Below are 24,152 nucleotides of genomic sequence, written 5' to 3'. Positions count from 1 at the left end.
TCCTGAAGGCTCAGCTCACCTGTGTGAAGTTGATTGGTCTGTCTTTGGTAATGCAGTCAGCATATTTGCAGGCAAACATGCCACAATCACTTCCATTCATCTGCTGTGGAATTTCCTGAAAGATCAAAAACGAAAAGGTAACATTGTTCCAAACTTCTTTCCTTCTAATTAGATTATAAATAAGAACCAAATAATACAAATGTTATAGGTGTCCCTGAATTTTGAAGAGATGACCCTAAGTCCACCACCCAGAACAACAGAAGCTCAGAGGAAAAAATATAGCATCTCAGTCAGGTCTTCATATTAATATTAATCTTCCTATTAATAACACAGGAGACTCTCTTAGACTTCCATGACACCCAAGGATGTAAAGACTAGTCCCTCCCACAACGGCTAATCAGCAAACATTTCCCACAGGAGTGAAAAGCTCAGCAAAATAGCTGGGCATTTAGAAAACCTAGTTCTGCATGAGAAACACATTACCAGTTTTCCCACAGAACTTACTCTATCTTCCCTGAGGAACCAAACAACCAAGCTGAAGTCAGGCTAGACACTAAGATAGAAGGTCCCTGGAAATCAAGCAGTAAAACCTTGTCTTCCCAGGATTTCTACTTTATCAAGATGAAATGTACCTGGCTTTTCTTGCTGAAGAGCTGCCAGCCATTGGTGTCAAACTCTTTCCTTTTCTTGTCAATGCTTTCTTGCTTTAGGTATTGGCTAAAGGCATTGGGAGAGAATGAGATGAGCTGTGGGAACACTGAGGACAGCTGCCACCTTAAGAATGGGGCTAACAATCCTTAAGAAGGGTTTTGTTTGCACTTCTGGGGAAAACAGTATATAATGCAATGCTGGGCAGGGAATCTCTGGACTCCTAAACTTCCCCTGCAACTCCCCATAATTCATGCCCACCCTGGCAACCCAAGAGAAACATGACCTCTGCCTCTGACACCCAGGTTCCTGCTACCTGCTACTCATCCTGAGGAATGAGTTTTGATTCTTTTCCCTGGTTTATATGGTCCTTTAGAACTCAGTCTTGTGGAAGAAGATTTCTCTAGCAATATCAAGACATTTATTCACTATTTTAATTTTGACTCTCCTGTGTGAAAATTCAATCCAAATCACAACTTGATGAGTGCATACCTCATATACAGCACTTTTCTTAAGTGCAAACTGTTCACCATTCTGGAACCTACCTCCTCCTGGCCACCAGAGTGGTACAGTGGTACAGTGAGGAATAGGCATTTTGGAAAGAGAAACAGATAAAGGGTATAAAGAGATTTGCATTCTGGTTCCCAGTTGAGCCACTAACTAGTAGGACCTGAGCATATCAAAGTCACCTCTGTGAGTCTTGATTTCTTCATCTGAAAAATTAGGAGGGTGGATTAGATGATTTCTAAGTAGTTTCTATATCTATATATACATATTGACTCACTCATTATTTTTAGTGCACTGGGACAACAGTTGTCCCATATATTTGGGGTATCAATATATTACTATTAAACTTGACTTACTCAGACATAAAATATCCATTCTTAATATGAAAATTTTCTTTATTAATCACTCCATTGACGGTAACAAAAGAACTGAGTTCAACAGCTGGAAAAACACAACATATGCCCTGACACCAAACTCTTTTGTCCTCAACTCCCTACTTACAGGAGGATCCTGCAGGCTTCATTGTTTATCCCACCCATAGAGTCGTAATAGGTAATATTCTTCTTTCGAAAGTCCACAACCTGGGAATAAAAAATCTGCGTGTTTATAAAATGAAGAAAAGTGGTTTCTCAGCTTTTCCCTTCCCTGGAATTTAGAGCCTTTTGCCAGATTTCTTGTGAAATCACAACAAGTTTAACTGATACTCTGCATTATACCATGCTTAAGCTGTGAGGAAAGAAGAAGGGGATTATTTACATGGAACTATGGTGACCTCATTAGTGGCCCTGAAATCTTTTTCTCGTATGTAGGTTCTTCATCTGCAATGCAGACAACAGTGAAGACACACATGCTCTTCAGAGACTGTAAGATGAATAAAATCATTTCCACACAGTGTCAGAAAGATGGTAAAAGATTTGGGGTTTTGTTCTTTAAGTACAGAATTTCTCTTTGGCTTTATGCTTTTAAAATGTAATTCAAAATAGATTGTGAAATAACTTTTATATTTTTGTTAATATATTAAGCTAATGTATTCATGTTCTCAGGGTCATAAAAAGTATTAAATTACCAAGTATGCAAATCATGATTAGGCAGAAAACAATAGTCACAGAATCTGAGTTGGCAGCATCATAAAAAGTCACTTTTTCTCCCCATGCCTTGCCTTGAGGCTGTTTATAGACTTACAACTCCCTTTTAAATATTTCCAGAAAAGGAAATTCCACAACTTTCTTCAAAGTCTAAGTATCTCCCACTCTTGACAGGAAGTTCATTGATCTATCCAATTTTCAGCCAACTAAATACTATTCTTTCTCACAATCATCCAGTGAAAATGTAGAATTACTACTCACTACTCTGTATATTCTATAATCATGTAGATTTCTTTTAAATTTGATTAAAGGAGAGGTACTCACAGCAAGACACCAGTGCACTCCCAGGTGAATGGGCACCAAAAGAATGTCAACAGAAAACACATCCACTTTCTTTGTCCAACGTTTCACTGCCTGATAACCAGCCGTTTTTAACTTAGTGAAAAAAAAGGTATTAAATGCATGCACACTTGGTAATCCCTTCTCTTTACTTCGCTCCATCAACATATTCATGTAGAAATTGATGATCTATGGGAAGAAATTTATGTATTAAAATAGATATTCAGTCCTTTCAAAACAGTTGTATTTTATGAAGGAAAAGCAGTTGCTGTTTTGCACAGCATATATTATTGTTTCCTAATCAATTAAGACTTCAACACCCAACAGCCTCATGCCCCTAGATCAAATTCTGGAGGGTTGATGGGGCGCCTGGGTGGCGCAGTCGGTTAAGCGTCCGACTTCAGCCAGGTCACGATCTCGCGGTCCGTGAGTTCGAGCCCCGCATCAGGCTCTGGGCTGATGGCTCGGAGCCTGGAGCCTGTTTCCGATTCTGTGTCTCCCTCTCTCTCTGCCCCTCCCCCGTTCATGCTCTGTCTCTCTCTGTCCCAAAAATAAATAAAAAACGTTGAAAAAAAAAAAAAATTCTGGAGGGTTGAGGTACTTGTAAACAGTGAAAACAGAAAAAGTGAACACACACACACACACACACACACACACACACACACACACATTATGGGTTGTAGGATCCATAGGAGAGCATGCTGGTCAGATCTGTAGAAGACTGAGGATTAGGTCAAAAAACAAGAGTGAGGAGGAAGTGGTGCTAGAAGGCGAGACTTAAGAGAAAAGGAAAGGAAGGAGCCAAACATTTTGATAAGACACATTAGTAGTTACTTTAATCTACTGAGGCTGGGTGAACAACTTAAAGAAATCCTGAGCTCACAGTCTAGTATAATAGCTAAGACCAACAGTTCAATCCTTACATGTGGGTCACGTGATTTTGCACAGACAGAAAACTGTTCCATGGCTAAAGACTGCCTTTTCAGCCTAATAAGCCATCTTGCAGAGGCAAACTGCTTTGGTCTCAAGTAGAATTGAGTGACAGGATAAACCATCAACCGCACTGGGAAAAACACCTCTAAACTGACAGCTCAGCACTGTACCTTTACAGAGGCAGACACGGATGTTGTATAAAAACCTACATTACATGAGACCTGAAAGCCCAGTCACAAACATGAAGAGTAAAGTTCTCCTCCAGAATCTATATGGTTAGCTTTCTCATTTTTGTTGACTCTATTTATGCCTCCAGTATCAAGTATGAGCGAAAGAAATTTAATTCACATTATGGAAGATACGTGATACTTTCTGTTAATGAAACAACGTATTCTCTAATATTGACCGTGTCCACTATGGTTCCTGTAGGTCCAAGACACCGTGGTACTCAAGCCTGAAAGTTACCGTGCCGGAAGTTACTGCATACCGACTTTATGTGGCCAGCTAAGGCCAGGCCAGTGTCTGTCAACTGCAAGGAATGAATGGGCTAACTGATCCACAGCTTGGAAATATGACTAAGAAAACAGGCACATTTTTCAGAATGCTTTTTGGGGAATGGGAAAACGCCCCTGTCCTTTGACAAATATTTACACACTAGGATGCCAGAGCAGTGAGCTACTGCCCAACAGTAGGCAACTACATACTGGGTAGGCAGCAGGGAACACTGCCAGGAACACACCAAAACATGGTCTAGACTAGAGAAAGGGCCTATAGAAGAGGACGCCTAGGCAGCTGCAGGGAAACCACACTCGCCTTGAAGCAGAGCTCTGAGGGTGGGGGTGGGAGGGAAGACTAGGACTGAAGACAGACACTGTTCTGCCTGCATCTCTGAAGTCTGAGCAACAGGCCCAACAGGTCCAGAGGACTTGGGTTGTGGCTAATCCTCTGCCTAGTGTGATGCCCAATAGATAACAGGAGCTCAGTTATTTTAAATAATGATAATGAATCAAAACATAATTAGGATCACAGATTTCTCAAATGGAGGCTTTCAATCTAATTCTGCCCCCAAGGATAATGGTGCTAACGATGATTCTAGGCCTGTGAAAGGCAGCCAGGAATGCAGGAAGACTTGTCCAACAGGCACAGATTTCTAGGCTATAAACTACATTCTCTAGTGAGAAAAAAATCAGCAAGAAAGGATTGATTCCTCTGGTATTCTACTCATCCCACAGCATTAGCCATGTTACGAGGCTAAACCCTTCAATCCAAGGGGTGAAATGAATAGGCAGATGACTGCCATTCACTGTAAGCCAAATTTTCCATGGTGCAGACAAGTCATGTACTCTAAAAGGCAATAAGGACTCGAGCAGGAGATGGAAAGAATCAGGCAGAGATAAGGAGGCCCAAGCACATGAAAGCCATGAAGAGGTATCTCCCTTAGGTGTCTATCAGAGGAGCATCACCTTTGGGATCATTACCCTGAAGTAAAAAAGGATGACATAAATGAGTATCATGCTACCCATGATTTTCCTAGGAGGAAGGAGTTCTAGAAACCAATGAAATTAGACTTACACAGCCTGGATTGTTAGGTTTTTTATTTTTATGTTTTAATTGTAAAAGCATGGACTATAAAGCTGAAGGCCAACCCAACTTAAGAAGAAAAGAGACCTAATGATCAGGATACCACATTGTCTAATTCCTTTGAGAATCCCTCTTCCATCGCTTCAGTTCTGCCTCCAACCAAGGTCTGTCCACTGTGAGGGAAAGGACCTCCTCCAAAGTCAGCTTGTTAATTAGCTCTAAGGAGTGATCTGGGCTCTTTTTCACTTCCCCTGTATCCCAGTAGGAGGGAGCTTGGTGGCCTCAATGTTCCTTCCCATTAACTGAGGATGTATAATCTGACATCTGAGGCAGAACGAAGATCCAAGTTTCCTCAGTTTTTCAGCTATTACTCTGTCCAAATGAGGAAAATTGCCATAGGTCAGCCAAGACACAATCATACCAAAAAAAACAAGCTAGGAGTTAGAGAACAAAAAGAATCCTACGTGTCATCTCACAGAGGAGGGCTGAAGATGAAGGAAAAAGAAATGAGAGAAGGGATCACAGTGTTTAAGATGAAAGAGAAGCAGTGATAGAGCATTTGCTTGTGTTTTGTGAAGAAAAGGGTCTCTCCCCTCCTATAGTGAGAGCTTTTTTGCACACAAGACTCTCTTAGTGCCAGAAGATCTTGAATTCCCCTTGAAATAAGGGGGCTAAAAGTAGTAAATCAGCCCTGTGCTGTGTTTGTCTTGCCAATATACCAGTATGTGGGGACAACTGCCAGTGTTGGTCCACTTGTCACTCTTTTTGGGGCCCACACTTGTCTGTATGCCCGCTGCGGCTCCAGTGACTAAGGGGCTGCCCCTCCTCCTGCCTTCACAGCCTTGGCCATGAGCGCCTGCTTGTCTATGCAGTGCTTTTTGAGGGGTGGGACTGTTGTTTATAGTGTCTTGTTCCTTTGTGATTTTATTTGAAGAGCTGCCAGGCTGAAGCTGGAAAAGCTTCACTTTTAAAAAAAGAAGCCTACAATGTTTTCAAACTAAGGACTCAATATTTTTCCTGTATGTTACCACAATGACATAAATGACCACTGCTATTTGTATCTTCCTTCTCACCCAGTAAACCAGCTAAACTATTGTTTTCTCATCCATTTAGAAGTAAAACATTTCAATAACAATACTATCTTAACTTTTAACCCTTCCCAATTCTACACATTAAACCTTTCTAACTGGCTTAGAAAATGTTCTGAAAGTCCTGGGCTTAGCAGTGCTCCTAAGCAGAGACCAAGGCAAATTTGGGGGGAGCCATTTTCCCTGTTTTACTTTTCTACGTTTTCAACTTGACCTCCCTATTCTGATGGTTAAATTAAATCTATCCTTGTCAACCACAAACCACAGAGATAAGACCAGCAGCACTTATGAGTCAGGTCATTTGCCCCTAAGATCTAACCTAATTAATACAGAAGGCAGACTTCAGGTAAGCTCTGTGTATTGCATCCCTCACTGTGAACACATACCCAGGATTTTTCTCACATGCAAATTCAAGTAACAAATTATTTATTAGAATTACTGCCAAAGTTTTAGACAAACACAGACAACATCTATTTTTATGGAGTTGTGATAACTTCAATTACTATTCTCCCTATGACCCTGCATAAATCCCTGGTTTATCAAAAGGACTAGTTCTATTAAGAAACACCTTTGAGAGATAACTATAATGATGTGGAACCTACCAGTAAGTCATGTTAGAAACACCGAAATTTCCAATCTGATCACTATTCTACATGTAAGAGTACAGAGCATATGGTAGACACATCATATTCACCTGATTTATCTCATTTTGCCTAGTGGAATCACTTTTTATTCCCTAAGGAAAACCTATTCCCTGTGCTAGGCTTGACTAGTTGGGCTTAATGTTTTACATTAAATGTTTTGCTCTCTTTACTGAGCATCACTTAAATTTAACGGCTTCTTGGAAACAACCAGGAAGCTGTGATCACTACTAATTCTCCATTTCCACTTTTGTTACAAAAGTCAGAATGCTAGGCAGAGTTATGTGCTCTGATTTCAGATGCTGATTCTGCAATAAAAGTCAGATGATCTTAGTATATCACTTATTATGTCTTACTTCTTACTTCCCTACTATCAATCAAGTAAGACTAACTTCTCTATACACAAGGCTATTGTGATACAGGATAGTTGAAAGACATTTCTTTCCTTTCAGAGATGAGACTTACAAAATAGGTAATTAGTCTGCCTGGCTAGTTAGGTTTGTCATCAGTGTAGTCAGTCTGCTACATAGATTCTACCTTAATTCACCTGTACTCCCTCACTCCCCATAAATGCTATGAGTCTTTTCCTTATGGTGTTTCCCTAGCTGGAAAGAAGTCAGAAATACAAAATTCCAACAGTCTAATGATTTTGCACTTTGGAAATAATTGACAATAATTAATAAGGAAAGACATGTCTGCTTGCTCTTTTCCTAATTCATCCATGTAAATTACTAGTAAGGGATGATAGGAAGAACAGGGTCCTGGAGGGAAAATAAAGAGACTGGAGAGCATCATCCTATCTCTCCACATGGAATAGGGCATATTTAGTGCTGTGTAGAGAAGGAAGTGTTTCCTGCCCACAAGCATTTGGGTACCTACTCTGGCTTTTTTTTTTGTTTTTTTAAGTTTATTTATTTATTTTGAGAGAGACAGACACAGCCTGAGTGGAGGAGGGGCAGAGAGAAAGGGAGAGAGAATTCCAAGCAGGCTCTGTGCTGCTAGCACAGAGTCCAATGTGGGGCTTGCATCCATGAAGCTGCGAGATCATGACCTGAGCTGAAGCCAAGAGTCAGATGCTCAACTGACTGAGCTACCCAGGTGCCCCTACTCTGGCTTTTTATATCCTTAATGATTTTCTACTTCTTCTATTGATTGTTGAGAGAGATGCGAAAGTCTCCAACAGTAATTAAAGATTTATCTATTTCTCCTTTCAGTTCTATCAGTTTTGCTTCACATATTTTGAAGTTCTGTTACTAGGTGTATACATATCTAGGTTAAGTACTCTTGAAGAACCTATTCCTTTTGAAATGGCTGTCACTGGTAATATTCCTTGCTCTGTATTCTACTTGATATGATATTAATACAGTTATATTTCATCTTTCTCTTGACTAGTACTTGCATCCTTTTACTTTTAACTGTCTGCGTCTTCACATTTAAAATGGGTTTCTTGGGGCACCTGGTTGGCTCAGTGGGAAAAGCACACAACTCTTGATCTCAGGGTTGTGAGTTGAGCCCCATGTTACGTGTAGAGATTACTAAAAAAAATTTTAAAAAAGCAAAAACAGGGATTTGAAATAAATAATAAAACAAAATGGGTTGCTTTCTTGTGACAGTTCTGCTTTTTTTTTTTTTTTTTTTAACAGAGATAGCACACTTGCATGCAAGCAGGGGAGAAGGACAGATGGAGAAACATTAAGATGGAGAGAGAGACAATCTTAAGGATGCTCCACACTCAGAGCGGAGCTGGGTGTGGGGCTCGATCCCACAACCCTGGAATCATGACCTGAGCTGAAATCGAGAGTCTGACGTTCAAATGACAGAGCCACCCAGGCCCCCCATGTACAAATTTTAAAGGGGAGGTAAAAATATCTCTTGAATAATATTTTAATATTTACTATACACTAAAATGACACATTTTGCATACATCACGTTAAGTAAAATATACTATTAAAATTAATTTTACCTGTTTCTTTTTACTTTTTTCAATGTGACTACTGGAAAATTTAAGGGGCACCTAGATAGCGCGGTCGGTTAAGCATCCAACTTCAGCTCAGGTCATGATCTCATGGTTCATGAGTTTGAGCCCCGTGTCGGGCTCTGTGCTGACAGCTCAGAGCCTGAAGCCTGCTTCAAACTCTGTGTTTCCCTCTCTCTGCCCCTCCCCTGCTCATTCTCTCTCTCTTAAAAATAAACATTAAAAAAAATGTTTAATTACATATGTGGCTCACATTATATTTCTACTGGGTGTGCTGGCTTAGACCATTTACATTTAATATGATTATTGATATTGCTGGGTCTGTTCTTCATATCTTTTTTCTTCTTTTCCTGGCTTCCATTGGATTGCGTATTTTTATTCCATTTTATCTTCATTATTTGCTTATTAACTATACCTCTTTGTTTTTTATTTTTGTTTTTCAGTGGTTGCTCTAGGATTTTTAATATAGGTCTTTAACTTATGACAATCTATCTTCATATAACACTATACCACTTCACATACTGTGTAAAAATCTTATGCTAGTATGTACTTTCACTTCCCCCCTCTTTTGTATTATGACTGTCATATCTTATATTCCAAATCCCACAATACATTGTCTTATTTCTGCTTTCACTAGTCAATTGTCTTACAGAGGTATTAAAAAATGAGGACATTTTCACTGCTCTTCATTCCTTTGTATAGATTCAAATTTCTACCTCATAGTTTCCTTTTGCCTGAAGAATACCCTTTAATATTTCTTATAAGACAGGTCTGTTAGTGATGCATTCTCTCGGCATTTGTTTGTCTGAAAAAAGTACACCCTTGTTTTTTGAAAGATGTATTTGCTGGGTACAGAATGTAAGTTGACAAGTTTTCTTTTCCCTTCAGTACCTTTTTCTTAAAAATTTTTTAAGTTTATTTTTTGAGATGGGGGTGGGGCAGAGAGAGAGAGAATCCCAAGCACTGACAGTGTAGAGCCCCAATGTGGGGCTCAAACCCACAAATTATGAGGTCATGACCTGAGCAGAAATCAAGAGTCAGACGCTTAACTGACTGAGCCACCCAGGCACCCCTTTCCTTCAGTATCTGAAAAAGGTAGCTACACTGTCTTCTGGCCTACACTTACTTCTGTTGGAAACACGTTATATATTCCTTTAGTATATAATGTATCTATTTTCCTCTGGCTGCTTTTATTATGTTTTTCTTTACCACTGGTTTTCAGAAACTTGATTATTATACTTTTTGGTGTGGTGTCTCTTCTACTTGGGGTATGCTGAATTTCTTGAATCTGCCAGTGTTTAAGTTTCCAAAGTTGGAAAATCTACCATTGTATCTTCAAACATTTTTCTGATAACACTTACACCCATCTTTCCTTCTGAGATTCTAATTACATGCTCAGACTGCTTAATATTGCTCCACAGCTCATTGATACTCATCTTTCTTCAGCCTTTTGTTTCATTTGGATTGTTCCTGTTGCCATATATTGTAATTCACTACTTTTTTCTTCTGTAGGGTCCAATCTACTATTAACCTTACCTCATACATTCTCTATTTCAGATACTGTATTTTTCATCCCTGTTAAGTTCAACTGAAATCTTCTTTTACATCTTCCATTTTTCTCACCATAATGTTAATTTTCCTCTAAATTCCTAACCATATGGAATGTATTTATAATATCCCCTTTAATATCCTGCCAACGTAAGCTAGTTCTATCATTTTTGTCATTTCTGGGTATTTCTAGTAACTGTTTTTTCCTTTGTTCTAAGTTGCATTTTCCCTCTACCTTATATGCCTGGTAACATCTGATTGGATGCTGGATATTGTGATTTCATGTCACTAGGTTTTGTTGTTACCAGAATATGTTTGTATTTCTTTTTTATTATTAAAATTTTTTTTTTAACGTTTATTTATTTTTGAGACAGAGAGAGACAGAGCATGAACGGGGGAGGGGCAGAGAGAGAGGGAGACACAGAATCGGAAGCAGGCTCCAGGCTCTGAGCCATCAGCCAGCCCAGAGCCCGACGCGGGGCTCGAACTCACGGACCGCGAGACCGTGACCTGAGTTGAAGTCGGACGCTTAACCGACTGAGCCACCCAGGCGCCCCTGTATTTCTTTAAATATTGTTGGGCTTTTGTTCTGTGATACAGGTAAGTCATTCAACTCATTTTCAAGTTTTCAAGACTTAAATTAAACTTTGCTACCACAGGTCCAGAGTAGCCTCTATTCTAGGGCCAGTTTGGCCCAACTCCTGAGGTAATATCCTTTTGAGGCTCTATTCAATGCCTCATGACCTTTCCACTCTAACTGGTTGGAATACGAACTACTCTAAGCACCTGTGTTAGCTTTGAGGTTTGTTCTGATTCCTTTTTTTCTGGTGTTCTTTCCCTAGCCTCTGGTATTTTCTTTCTATGTACGTACAGATCAATGCTCAGTCAAAGATTTAAGTGGGGCCTCTGCATGTCTCTGGGACTTTCTCTTTGTGCAGCCACCCTCCCTTCAGTATTGTACCTCACAAACCTTAGCGACTTTCACCTCCCTGATGTCTGAATTGTCTCCTCCACTTGGCAAGACTGTCAGATACTTCCAGTTTCTTCCAGCTCTCTACCCTCAACATACCACCCTAGTGAGGTGGGGAAATCATCAGCTCATCCCTTTCATTTTCCTTCTCTCAGGGATCTTGTTATCCACCATCTGAAAATTGTTGTCTCATGTTCTGTTCAGTTTTCTAGCTAAACTGAAAGGGTAAACCTCATCCATTTTATTTTATCATGACCAGAAGCAGAAGTCAGATCCATTTACTTGTATGCCTACATAATTTCCATGTATTTCTAAATTTATCTGAAGACTTATAAAACAATGCTTAAGCCCTCTAAGAAGTAGAATCATCAGGCTATAAAGCACAAACATCAAGCCACTGAATCACAGAAGTTACCTAAATCAATCGCCAGGAATCAACAAATAATTTCTAGTGCTGGCATCCATTTAAAAACATTTCCTTTCTGGGGCACCTGGGTGGCTCAGTCAGTTAAGCATTTGACTTTGGCTCAGGTCATGATCTCATGGTTCTTGAGTCTGAGCCCCACACTGGGGTCTGTGCTGACAGTGTGGAGCCCGGAGCCTGCTTCGGATTCGATGTCTCCCTCTCTATCTGCCCCTCCCCTCTTCACGCTCTCTCTCTTTCTCAATCTCTCTAAAATAAAGATATCATATGTTTTCACTCATATGTGGAACTTGAGAAACTTAACAGAAGACCATGGGGGAAGGAGAAAAAAATAGTTACAAACAGAGAGGGAGGAAGGCAAACCATAAGAGACAAATACAGAGAACAAACTGAAGCTTGATTGGGGGTGGGGACAGGGAAGAGGGGAAAATGGGTGATGGGCATTGAGGAGGCCACTTGTTGGTATGAGCACTGGGTGTTGTATGTAAGCGATGAATCACGGGAATCTACCCTCAAAACCAAGAGCATACTGTATATACTATTTAGTCAACTTGACAATAAATTATATCAAAAGTAAACAAATATTTTTAAAACATTTCCTTTGTTTCTTGATTGTGATTTTTAATCTAGTTTTGCAACTAATTCCACCTCTTCTTAACCCTGACCTCCTTTCTTTAGATATTTCTATTCAAAACTAATTGCCAGACCCAGTATAGAAATCCCTATCTATAATGTCCCTGGTGTTATCAGCCTTCCAGCCTCCTTTTGTATTCTTTACAAAGGCAGCCAGTTCCCACATTCCATTTTTGAGAAGTTTCATTTTCTTATAGTGAGTTAAAATGTCAATCCTGTCAATCATTAGTCCTCTGAAGCTATACAGAATTTAACTATTCATCTATACATAAATCCACTCATGAAAATATGTTTGAAAGCTGTTATTTTATGAACAGGTAATGTAGCCAACTCTTCTTTTAGTAAAGAGATAAGAGAAAGGGTAGCCTAATGGCTTTCTGTACATATTCTAAATACAGGACTTCTAGGTTTTATTTTCCTTATTAAACTAAATCTGATCCCCTTTACTTCTAGGATCTTATATTCCTTGTCTATAAAATGGTAAGAATATTATATCAGTTACCTTATTTTGGAGAAATATTTAAAGTAGCCTATAAAAGTGATAGGAAATACAGAAAGAAGAGAAATGATTATAATGAAAATATATATTTGAGGGAAGAATAGGATTGAAGAGAGGACAAATTACTTGCAAAAGAAAACTGAGAATTCACAACTGAGAAACAGAATAACTTATTTTTAAATGAACATGAATACTTAAGGATATCTACTATTTCCTCATCAGAATGTTAACTTCTCAAGAACAGTAACCTTAAAAGCCTGAAAAATACAGTACTTTGACAATGGTGCATTTCAAAATAGTTATCATCATCACAGACATGTGAACTGGTACCTGCTTTCAAGGTTAACATAATTCTAGCAAGCACTCCCTACACAAGTTATGGGTAGGTGTAGTAGAGATAAAGTAGACAAGGAATCTCTCCTTCTCCTCGACTCTCCTACATAATGTAATTTCCATTAACTTTGCTTGCTAGAAACCAAACCTTTGATGGGCCGAGGGAATGGAAAATATGTCCTGATGAATGCCGCTTCTGTAAGGTATCTCACTGAGGTAACTGCCACAGTAAATAGCAAGGACTCCGCTCATATCCCACTCATTGCTGCCCTCTAGGAGGTTTTGCGTAATTTACAACAAATGAGCTACAAGCCAAATAGAATAACTGACCCCTTCCCATTTAGCAGTAGTAGGCAAAAAATGGCAAGAAACCACAGATTAATGTCTTAAAATCAAAAACATTTAATTGGTGGATACTTTTGACTGTCCTTGATTTCTATTTTGCCCTTTGATTTGGTGAACTCTTTTTTTTTTCTTTCTGTTATTTGATCCAATGTTCTAGTATCACTATTCTGAGCAAGGGTGGTTTCCCCTAAAGCAAGACAATATCAAACCATATATTCCTTAACATTTTTGTTCAAAGATTTATTCAGGGAGTGATGAACTTCTGAAATATGTATTTTAGAAACTGACCTTTGGCAAAAAGAATGGGGCTAGTCCAGCTGGCCCTAAAGAAAATCAACATGCTGGGCATGGCATATGGCTCTCACATTCAATACATCTAATCCTAAGACAGGATCCAATTTAAGATTTTGAGGCAGTATAGTATAACAGATAAGACCCAACGCTTGGGTCTAAATCCTGGCTCTGCTACTTACTAGCCATATAACTTTAGAAGTTTCTTAATCTTTCCAGGCTTTGTTTCTTCATCTATAAAACAGGGACAGTTAAACTACAGTATATACCTCTCCAAGGTTTGTGGCGACTGTTATATGAATAGAACACATAAAACACTTACAATAACAGTGCCTAGCATGAGGTAAATGCTCAAAAGATGTTAGCCAATATTATTATTTGGAAGACTGTAAGCATACAAGACAAAACTTTAGGTATCTAGAATAGCTAGTGCATACTATACTGAGTTTCTAAAAATCTCCCACAGCTGTGAAGTTTTGAGTATACTCAATATATCAGGCAAGGATGTTTCTTCTGGGCCTAAGAAAGGAAGAAGCTACTCAGGGAAAAAACCCAACCCAGTTCTCTTCTTTTGCCACAAAAATATCGCTCTGAAATAAAATAGGCTCCTACAAGTTTAAGATTGTTTAAAGACTGTAGTATAATTAATCTACTTAAAATTATTAGCAGAAGCTGAGAGCCATAGCTTTCTTTCCTTTCTTTCAACCCAGTACATCAAATATTTAATAATACAGCTTTTTCAATGTCAGTTTAAAAAATATCACGGGGGTGTCTGGGTGGCTCAGTCAGTTAAGCATCCAACTTTGGCTCAGGTCATGATCTCACGGTTTGTGAGTTTGAGCCTGGCATTGGGCTCTCTTTTGTCAGCACAGAGCCTGCTTCAGTTCCTCTGTGTACCTCTCCTTCTGCCCCTCTCCCACTTGCACACACATGCGCACTCTCGCTCTCAAAAATAAGCACTTCCAAAATATATATATCATATATGTAATAAATGTAGGCTACTTATAAATGTAGGCTACTTGAGAAAGCTTATCTCTCATATCCTAAGTGATCTAGAACAAGTAGAGATAAAAAAGGAAGTAGAAATGGAATCCCTAATGGAAATCCCAAAGAACTCCTTCATGCTACAACACAGTCCACTATTAAATATTTGCTCGATAGATGAACTGCTGGGTAGGTGCCTTAAAGAGAGTGAGAATGAATGTCCTTTCCCTCAGTGTCTAAACTGTCTAAACATAAAATGGTAAATCAGCAGTTCTCAGACTTGAAGGTACATAAAAAATAAACTGGGGTATTTGCTTAAAATGAGTATCTCCACCACACTGTCTCATACTTATTCAGGAGAATGGAGAAACCCTAAGAGAGCTGATTCTACACAGGTCATCTGAGGACCACATTTCAAGAAACAGTGAGGTAACACCTTGACTTAGTTTCCACTTAATGCTTACTATTTGAATATAAAAACAGGTGCGAGATTACCTCATCATTGAGCCAGTTCAGATGGTTCAGAGTTTGAATATCTTTGCGTGTAATGGTCAAGCGGAATGCTTCACTCAGAACTTCATCTTGGTTCCCATTACGAAATACATTTTTTATTTCCTTCTCCATTTCCTAGGGAACCAAGAGGTACCAGAGATGAAGTGTACATGGCTATAGACACACTAGATCTCTCACCAAACCCCATATAACCCCCAGACTGTATCAGTAATCAACTGTTCACTTCTAACATTTTGGTTTCTGTTCTTTCCAGTAATCTCCTGGGTTATCTCCTTTCATTCCATCCTGTCCCCCCTTCTCATTGCAGCACAACATTTCAGACCTTTCTTCCTTTTATTCCTAAAGTCTGAAATAACCTTCTGCTATCAAATTTTCTAAGTCTACAAGAAGACCTAATTATACTTCATATCTTTGGCCCACACAATTTCTTAACAAATAGACTCTTTCCCAAAAGGTAGCAGGGGATACAGGTAGTGTGTTTCAGACATTTTTCTAGAAAAATTGGGGTTTTTAAAATGTAAATTATGGAATCCAGAACACTATAATACATGTGTTATACTTACTAACTATATGATAGTTTTTCAAACAGAAGAATGAGTCAAGGAACAGATTATCTTAAAATGTACAAAGACTTTGGGGTGCCTGGGTGGCTCAGTCAGTTAAGCATCCAACCTAGCCTTAGTAATGATCTCACGGTTTGTGAGTCTGAGTCTTGCATTGGGTTCTCTGCTGTCAGCACAAAGCCCACTTCAGATCCTCTGTCCCCATCTATCTCTGACCCTCCCAAGCTTGTGCATGCACACATGCACTCTCAAAAATAAATATTAAAAAAATGTACAGACTTTAATGTATTTAACTGATTTTTTATTACTTAAAAAAATAGTAAGCCTCAACTTACTATCTGATGTCAAACTACCGTACATATACATTAAAAGTAAAAATGTACATAAAACACAAATTTATTAAATGTTTTTTCACTGAAGTCATGAAAAACCACTCACAATTCTTTCTTCAATTTTCAATAATCCTTTAAAAATAAAGCCAAGATTAGTAATACAAATGAAAGCGGGAGTATGCAATACAATGGATACTTTAAATGCCAGGTATTCTATTATTTCTATGTTTGAAATTCATTCTAAGTATCTTTTCTAAACACGCTTGTTAGCACAAGAATCCATAGTACGTAATTTACCTCTGTGATTTCAGGAAATTCATCTTCACTATCAGTTAATTTATGACCTTTCTTTTCTGTTTCTTGGGTGATCGTGACAGGGATCTCCTTTTCAAGAGGTACACGAAGATGCAGTTCTACTGAATCATGTACTGAATGCTCCTGTTCCTGCAGTCTCTGCAAAACAGAACTTTAGAATAAGTGGGATAAATAAAACTACTATTTGTCTACATACATTGAGTAGAACCATCTGGAGAGACCAAGCACATAGACTAATCACACAATGTAAGTGCTATGCTATCATAGCAGCTCGCAATTACAACTTTGATTCCAAATCCAGGTAATCTTCTAAATTAGTTGCAACTTGGATGTGCTATTTATTTACAATCTTATCCCCGATTTTGTTTTTTACCTGGTTTTGAAGCTGCAGTGCTAGTGCTTTCTGCTCTTCAATCTGGCGCAATCTCTCCCGTGCTCGAGAATCATAAACACTAGTTCTAGGAAATGAAAAGGAATGTGACACAAATCCAGACCACTGTCTTAGCATCGTGCATGTTACTGATGAACAATGAGCACTAAACATAAAACCTCCATAGAGAAAGTCTAAAGTGCCTACACTAACCTTATCGCTATTTAAGACAGAGTGAAACCACATGGTGTTATTGAAATTATCATACTATTTTTAATCAAATGATGAAATTATTAGTTTGTTGCTAAATGTGAACAGGTGATATTTGTGGCTATGTGTAAATGTGTAGTACTTTTTTTTTAACATTAAAATTTAGAGATTAACATAATCTCTAAGATTATGGAGAGACTGAAGCTTCATTCTAGAAATCCAAAAATGTGATTGAATCCCAAAGGAGCAAATAATACAAGATACTATTGAGGTTTTAATTCAAATACTGTACTTATGATCCAAAAGAAAAAATATGGATTTATTTTTTTCTCTAAAAACAGTGAACAAGTCCAGGGATCTGAATACCTTAGAGTTATTAAAACTGGAAACTAAAAACTTTTAGTGATTTTTCAAACTCCAGAAATGTGAATTATTCAATAAATTAGTTCTACCAATGTAAAAATAAGGGCACTTATTTTCCTTTCCATGTAATACTTAATATCGAAATAGTTTTCCAATTCAATTTAGCTTCAGCAATTGTTATATATTTAATAAACCTGAGCATAGAAATGCCCCAACCCCAAGAGAATTTTAAAAACCCAACAACTTAAAAGCTGTTTAATAAATAGATATAAATAGGGAATTTTTACGGACTAAAAATAGGTAGGGTGATTGGCTAATTGACTTCTTCTGAGAAGGAAGAGACTGAGAAAGAAAAATGATACCAAAAACAATAACTTACAATTCTTTGATCCACAGCTCTGCCTGGAAAAATGCAGGACTATGGTGGGGGGAAAAAATGGCAAATGAACAGGAGGCTCATAAGAAAATTCAAATATTTTCACCAAGAAAATCAGTCATTGAAATAATTTAAAAGAATGCTTTATATGTATACAATAAAGCAAAGGTCATAAATTACATAAAATAATTGTAACTGGGAACTAAAGGAATACAGCTATGAGTCACTCACATACATAGTAGTTAAAAAGATGGCCCAAAGTTCAGCAGAGAAATTAACTGTAACACAGGTCCTTACTTGCACCTTGCTCCTTATGAGACCAACCCAACGGGAAAGAGTACATCACTTGTCAAGATAATATATTAAGCTAGAACGTTACTCTTCCAAAATGGTATAGATTGACAGATTTATTAATGATTTAGTCAAACCTTATGGGATCTTGGACTTCTTCCTGTCAGTCTACTTGAATCAAAATATATTCAACCAAGTCATAATGGATACTGAAAATCCCCACCGACAGAATAGTCTGTATCAGATGGTTAGTTAGCCAATGAACCAAAGTGGAGAATTAGCAATATACAGCTCCACTCCAAAGATGAGAGACCAATTCTATTCCACACGGCTCTTGCTGACAACCCAAATGAATAATGCTTAGTTAGCATAGTCACAGGCATGTCCCTCTTCCAGAGCCCCTTGCTCTTCTCACACATCCTCATCTCCTTGCCAATCCCTAACTGTGATCTCTCACAGAAACAAACAGAAGAGTGAACACTTTTCCAAAAAAAACTTTCAGATACAAGTAGAAGAAGTGCACAGAGCATGAAATTGGGAGTTAAGAGACCTGGATCTCCTGGAGTGGACCCGGATTCACTGTGTGACTTTGAACAAGTCACTTCATTTCCATGGTCCTTAGCTTCAAATTTGTAAAACATGGAGGTTAGAATCCCTTTCAGTTCTTGAATTGCTACAGTCTGTCCTAGTGAAGGCAAGAACAAGGACTCAGAAGGTATCCCTTGCTCCCCAGACTACCTTTTGAGAATTAGTATTCCCAACCATCCTTAGGCTAGGGTTTGGCAATGAATATGCTGTTCTACTGCCTCCCCACTGTCACTGAGGTTAATAAGGGGAAAACATAGGAGAAGCGGCCTATGCCTTTGGCACAGTGGATACTGATGTAACAACCAAGATAGAAAGCCACAAAGATCAGTGGTAGCACTGTGAGGGGCTTAGTATGTGATACTAAAAACAAATGAACATGAAAACACATTGACTGCACAACATAAAGTGACAGGAATTGCCCAGAATTTCATAGTAGTAGATCTTGCTATTGAAATTTGTCTGCTTCCTTTATTAGAACATAAGCTTAATGAGAATAGGAATTTTTGTTTTTTCTATTTACTCCTGTATCCTCTGCACCAAGAATTGTGCCTGGCACACAGCAAGTACTCAGTGTTTATTGAATACGTGAATAATGTAAGGGAAAAGTATTTCTCTTCAGTGGACGTAGGTATTTGATGGATTAGGAAAGTAAAATGCAGGGGGGAAAAAACAGAATCTTCTTGCTTTTCAAAGAGATTATATATTATTTCTCATTATGATTGAAGCATACAGTAAAAATAACTACAACTACTTATGAGCACCTACTTAGTACTCTGTGTGAAATTCTGCTCTAGCTGTTTTATATTAGTTAAGCCTCATGATAATTCTCTTTTAGTTAAACCTCAATATAGAATAAGGAATTATTACTCATGTGTATAGAAGAGGAAATGGGAAGTTCAGAAGGATCATCTGTCTTGGAAGAGTCAGGATTAGAAACTGTGTCCAATTCCAAAGACTGTGATTTCTACTATTGTAACATACCTTTCAATAAACCAAAGCCTTAAACCAACATGAAGATGATGAGTTCTTGGGCTATGCAAGAGAGCCTTTTAGGATTTCTAGGAAATTCATTTGTTTAACAAAGATTTATTTACTAAGTATCCATCATGTGCCAGGCATTATGATCCACACTAGATGATAAATGCAAAAGTATTAGTAATAAATAAGATATAGGGATAAAAGTACCAGAGGAAAAGACTAATACTATCTGGAGAAGTCAGAGTAATGTCCTGAGAAAAAAATAACACCTGAGTCAGATTTTGAAAAGCAAAACGAGATTAACAAGTGAACAAGGAAAGAGAGGAAATTCCAGGGGTTAGGATCAGCATGTACAATGGCACAAAAACAGGAAACAGCATGCTATATTCTAGGAAATAAGGGCAGATCTTCACTGCTAGAATTTAATGGACAGGCAGTGGTGGGAGATTAAGAATAAAGAGCCCATTGGCCAAGACTTGGGAAAGCGGGCTCCAACTGCAATAAGCAGCATTATTCAATCGGCCTTATCCAACAGATCATTTCTCCCTCCCTCTCATTCTTCAGGCATCACTAATAGAAATCCTCCATAAAGGAAAGGCACACAGAGTAAAGAACTACTGAAGAATTAAAAGCATTCTCTACATGAGATCGACTTTTTCCCAATAAAGAATACCTACTTTTGTGTACTACGCATTAAACGACTTTTATTTTATTTGAGAGAGCAAGTGAGCAAGCAGGGAAGGGGGTGGGGGGTGAGAGAGGGGGAAAGAGGGGGAGAGGGAGAGGGAGGGGGGAGGGAGAGAGGCAGAGAGGGAGAGAGGGAGAGAGGGAGAGAGGGAGAGAATATGAATCTCAAGCAGGCTCCGTATCAGTGAGGAGCTGGATCCAGGGCACAATATCACAGCCCTGGGATCATGACCTGGGCTGAAATCAAGAGCTGGACACTCAACTAACTGAGGCACCCTGAAACACTTTCATTGTAAGTATTTTTCTGTATGTTAACCTTCACAGCAATTCAATAAACCGTAACGTATTAACACCGGCATTTTTATTGATAAGGAAACTAGGTTTATAACAGTAACTTGTCTAAAGTTATGTGATGCCTGGACAAGATCAGAACCCAGGTCTGACTCAAAATAAAAACAAAACAAAATAAAACAAAACCACACATAAAGAATAAGGAATCCAAACTGTAAAGTCTCCTTGAGAAATTATAACAGAATTTTTAAAAAATATCTAAAATTTAGGACACACAGGAGAGTTGCAAAGAAGTACAGAAACTGAGATGAGAAAGAAACATCATTATTCCTAATTTTCTCAATGGAAAATGGATACTATTTTCATTCCAGCAACTGAACTGCTAATGGCAAAGAAACTGCAATCTAAGTAGTAACCTACTGAATTACAGAGCAAGAAGTTCCATATAGAAGTCAAGTATCATATAGAAAATTAGACTTGAATTGAGACTTAAAAGCTAAGAGACTCCTGCTTCTTTAGATAGACAAGATGAGGTAGGGTTACATACAAAGCAGATGGAACAATGACTATGCAGGTAAGAAAGCACATATCACACACTACTAATGTGTGTGTAATTAACACATGAAAGACTCCCATCTTCCCATATGGCTCCTTCTCTCACCTCTGTCATGTCTCTCTTCAAATGTCATTTCTCAGCCTTGCCATGACCACCCAAATAAACAGTGCCCCCCTAACCCCAGTCTATATATTGCCCTGCTTTATTTTTCTTCACAGCGTTTATCACTATCAGACATACACATTTATTTATTTGTTCACAATTTGTCCCCCACCTCTTTCTTTACACCCCTTACAACTAGAATGTAAGCCCCTTGAGTGCAGGGATTTCATTTTGGTCACTGCTGTTATCCCCAATGTCTATATTAGGACACAGCACACAGTAGGTTATCAATTCGTACTTGTTAAAGGAAAGAATGTGTGATAGGAAGTAAGGCATGTGGAGGAAATGCTTTGTATACCATACTAAGGAGTTTGGGCATGATTTTATGTCTGATAGCCACTCCTGAGGGAGTTTAATGAATGATCAGATATGCATTGTAGAAAGACCACTCTGGATGTAGAATGGAAGATGGAAAAGAACAGGCAAAGAATGGATTAGAGAATATGGCAGAAGATGGAATGAAGCACAACAAGGAGGACGGAAGAAGACAACTAATTAAAAAGTCATTGAAATAATTCAAATAACACAGGCGAGAAATCTGAATTGAGGCAGTTTTACTTTTATGTTATGCAACTCTTAGTGAAGAAATTGTGATTAAAGAGAGGGAAAAGAAAACAATATATCAAGAATGTCTTTTTTTCCATAGTTTACCTGGGAGTTGCAGTCTGGGAATCTTTCACTTTGAGTAAAATCACAGAGTCTGATCCTAAAAAAAGAAACACAACAGCATATTATTATTTAAAAAATTCTACCCAGTTATACACTCCAGGTGTCTATAGTTTAAGCTCCCATACTTCAGTGTATTCTGTTTTCATAAAAATAATGCAGCACAAGGACAAAGGTAAGATGGAAGACAAAAGGAGGCAGGTCCACTTTCACTGAGCCAGAAATAGGGCTTAGGGAAGAGCCTGCCTCACAAAGAAAGAAGTCGCTCCAAAAATACAAGTATATATGCCCTTCATCATCTACTCCTGGGCTGTACTTGATTCCTATGCTGCTTCTTTCTGTTCCTGGGGAACAAGAATAAGCCACAACTTCTCAAAAGTCTTTAGTTCATGAACTACCATGAGACTGAATAAGGTGAAAGAGGAGAGGGGGGAGGGGGAGGCAGAGGCAGAAAGAGAAAAAGCTACAGAAGTAGCAGGGTCTAAAAAAGTACAAATTCTATCATTTATTTTGTGTTATTGATAAAGGCAGGAATCATGTCCTTCTAAATGACTGACACCTCATTTAGGATATTTATTAAATGGTACAAGGAAAGTAATGAAACATTCAATGTACTACAGCATATTCGTTTCAGTTTAGTTGTAGCTAAGCATTTGTCACACAATGTTATGTTTTTGAGGTTAAAGGCTTTTTTTAATGGTAGTTCCCAGTAAATCATCTCACAAAATTTTATAAAGGTTTTCATGAATATGTATAGCTATATAGTGATGCCACTAACAGTTTTAATCCCCAAGTGAAAATTTTAAGAAAGTGAGAAATATCTTAAAAAAAAAAAAAAAACAAAAACAAAAAACCTAAGGAAGGAGGAAAGAGCCTTAGAGTCTGATCTATCAAAAGATCCCTAATGTCTAATCACTTCACCTTAAACTCGTTTTAAGTTATATACCTAAATACATACTATCATAAACACATATAACACACACCTAAAGAAAGGGGAAACTAAGCAAACAAAGAAAATTATCATAGAAAACCTTAATTAACTGGAGTGCTAAGTGTCTGGATATTTTGGTTAGCTAAAAGTTAAGTAGAAAACTTTTTGTTTCCAAAATTTGCTGATGACCCTTCTAAAATGCATAAACCTACTATGCAGGTTTCTCTACTAAGTATTACCTGGTTAAGAAATTTTACTTCAATACTTAATTGATGTTCCAAAACTTAGAACTTCAGAGTACTTAATGTTCATCGCAAAGTACTAGAAACAGAGAAAGTATTGAAGTAATTGGGATGATTATACTCTGACTCTAGACGCTGCTCAGGAGGTTAATCCTTTTAAGTAAAATATTATATGAAATCATTTGCATCTCCATGTAAGAAAAAAGTAAATTATTTATAGGTTTAGTTTATTTGTGGTACGGCTAACTGAATTATATATATTTAAAGTATCTTATATGTTAATTAAATCACATGCACATTACAACCTTGCAATTCCCATAGATCCCATAAACAGTTAACTGGTTATTATTACGGAAAATATACAAAACCATTGTTACCTTCCGATTGTGTATTTGAAGCTGGTAAGTTGTCTGGCTGATGTAGAAGAGAGTGGTGATGTTGGGGTTGATGGAGAGGATCAGAATCTTTGGATCCAAATGCAACAACATCTGGGGCATAAGACGATAAGGAATACACACTGTGGGGCACTTGTTCCTGGGTAGTTAAAATGCTGGCAGATCCAGATGATGAAGTATCAGAGCCAATAATCTGAGCTGCACAAGAACTTCCATTTTTAAACAGTGGGTCTTTCAAAGTATTCTTATTAGAACTAAGACATCGGGACCTAGCAAGAGGAGAATATAGTTTTAATATCAAATAACAAAGTACAGAATTAAATTCATTTGATATATGTTTCTGTGACTCACAGGTGTAAAGGAAAATGTGTGGTGGGTTTGGCTACAGAAAACTGTTTCCCTGTAACCATCTGTAGTAGCTGTCTGTAAATCTCTCTTTCTTCTTCTTGGACTGTCTAGAGAAAAAAAAGAAGAAATTTTAAACATCCAATAAGGCAAC

At 38.0% G+C, this 24,152-nt stretch overlaps 1 protein-coding gene across 7 annotated transcripts in view; it reads right to left on the bottom strand.

The window, feature by feature from the left end:
- Positions 1 to 24,152, bottom strand: part of SENP1 (SUMO specific peptidase 1) — a 53,683-nt gene that overhangs the window by 5,114 nt on the left and 24,417 nt on the right. For all 7 annotated transcript variants that reach the window (XM_058742973.1, XM_058742970.1, XM_058742971.1 and 4 more), the window contains 11 exons: positions 24,005 to 24,108; positions 23,636 to 23,922; positions 22,071 to 22,125; positions 17,870 to 17,908; positions 16,921 to 17,005; positions 16,530 to 16,685; positions 15,320 to 15,451; positions 2,565 to 2,768; positions 1,657 to 1,736; positions 633 to 717; positions 20 to 115 (listed from right to left, as the gene is read on the bottom strand). In XM_058742973.1, the coding sequence (XP_058598956.1) occupies positions 20 to 115; positions 633 to 717; positions 1,657 to 1,736; positions 2,565 to 2,768; positions 15,320 to 15,451; positions 16,530 to 16,685; positions 16,921 to 17,005; positions 17,870 to 17,908; positions 22,071 to 22,125; positions 23,636 to 23,922; positions 24,005 to 24,108 (1,323 nt within the window). The remainder of the gene's footprint in view (positions 1 to 19; positions 116 to 632; positions 718 to 1,656; positions 1,737 to 2,564; positions 2,769 to 15,319; positions 15,452 to 16,529; positions 16,686 to 16,920; positions 17,006 to 17,869; positions 17,909 to 22,070; positions 22,126 to 23,635; positions 23,923 to 24,004; positions 24,109 to 24,152) is intronic.

Source organism: Neofelis nebulosa, chromosome 8 (genome assembly GCF_028018385.1).
Source record: "Neofelis nebulosa isolate mNeoNeb1 chromosome 8, mNeoNeb1.pri, whole genome shotgun sequence".
Taxonomy (NCBI): Eukaryota; Metazoa; Chordata; class Mammalia; order Carnivora; family Felidae; genus Neofelis; species Neofelis nebulosa.
This window is presented reverse-complemented; position numbering and strand designations above follow the sequence as displayed.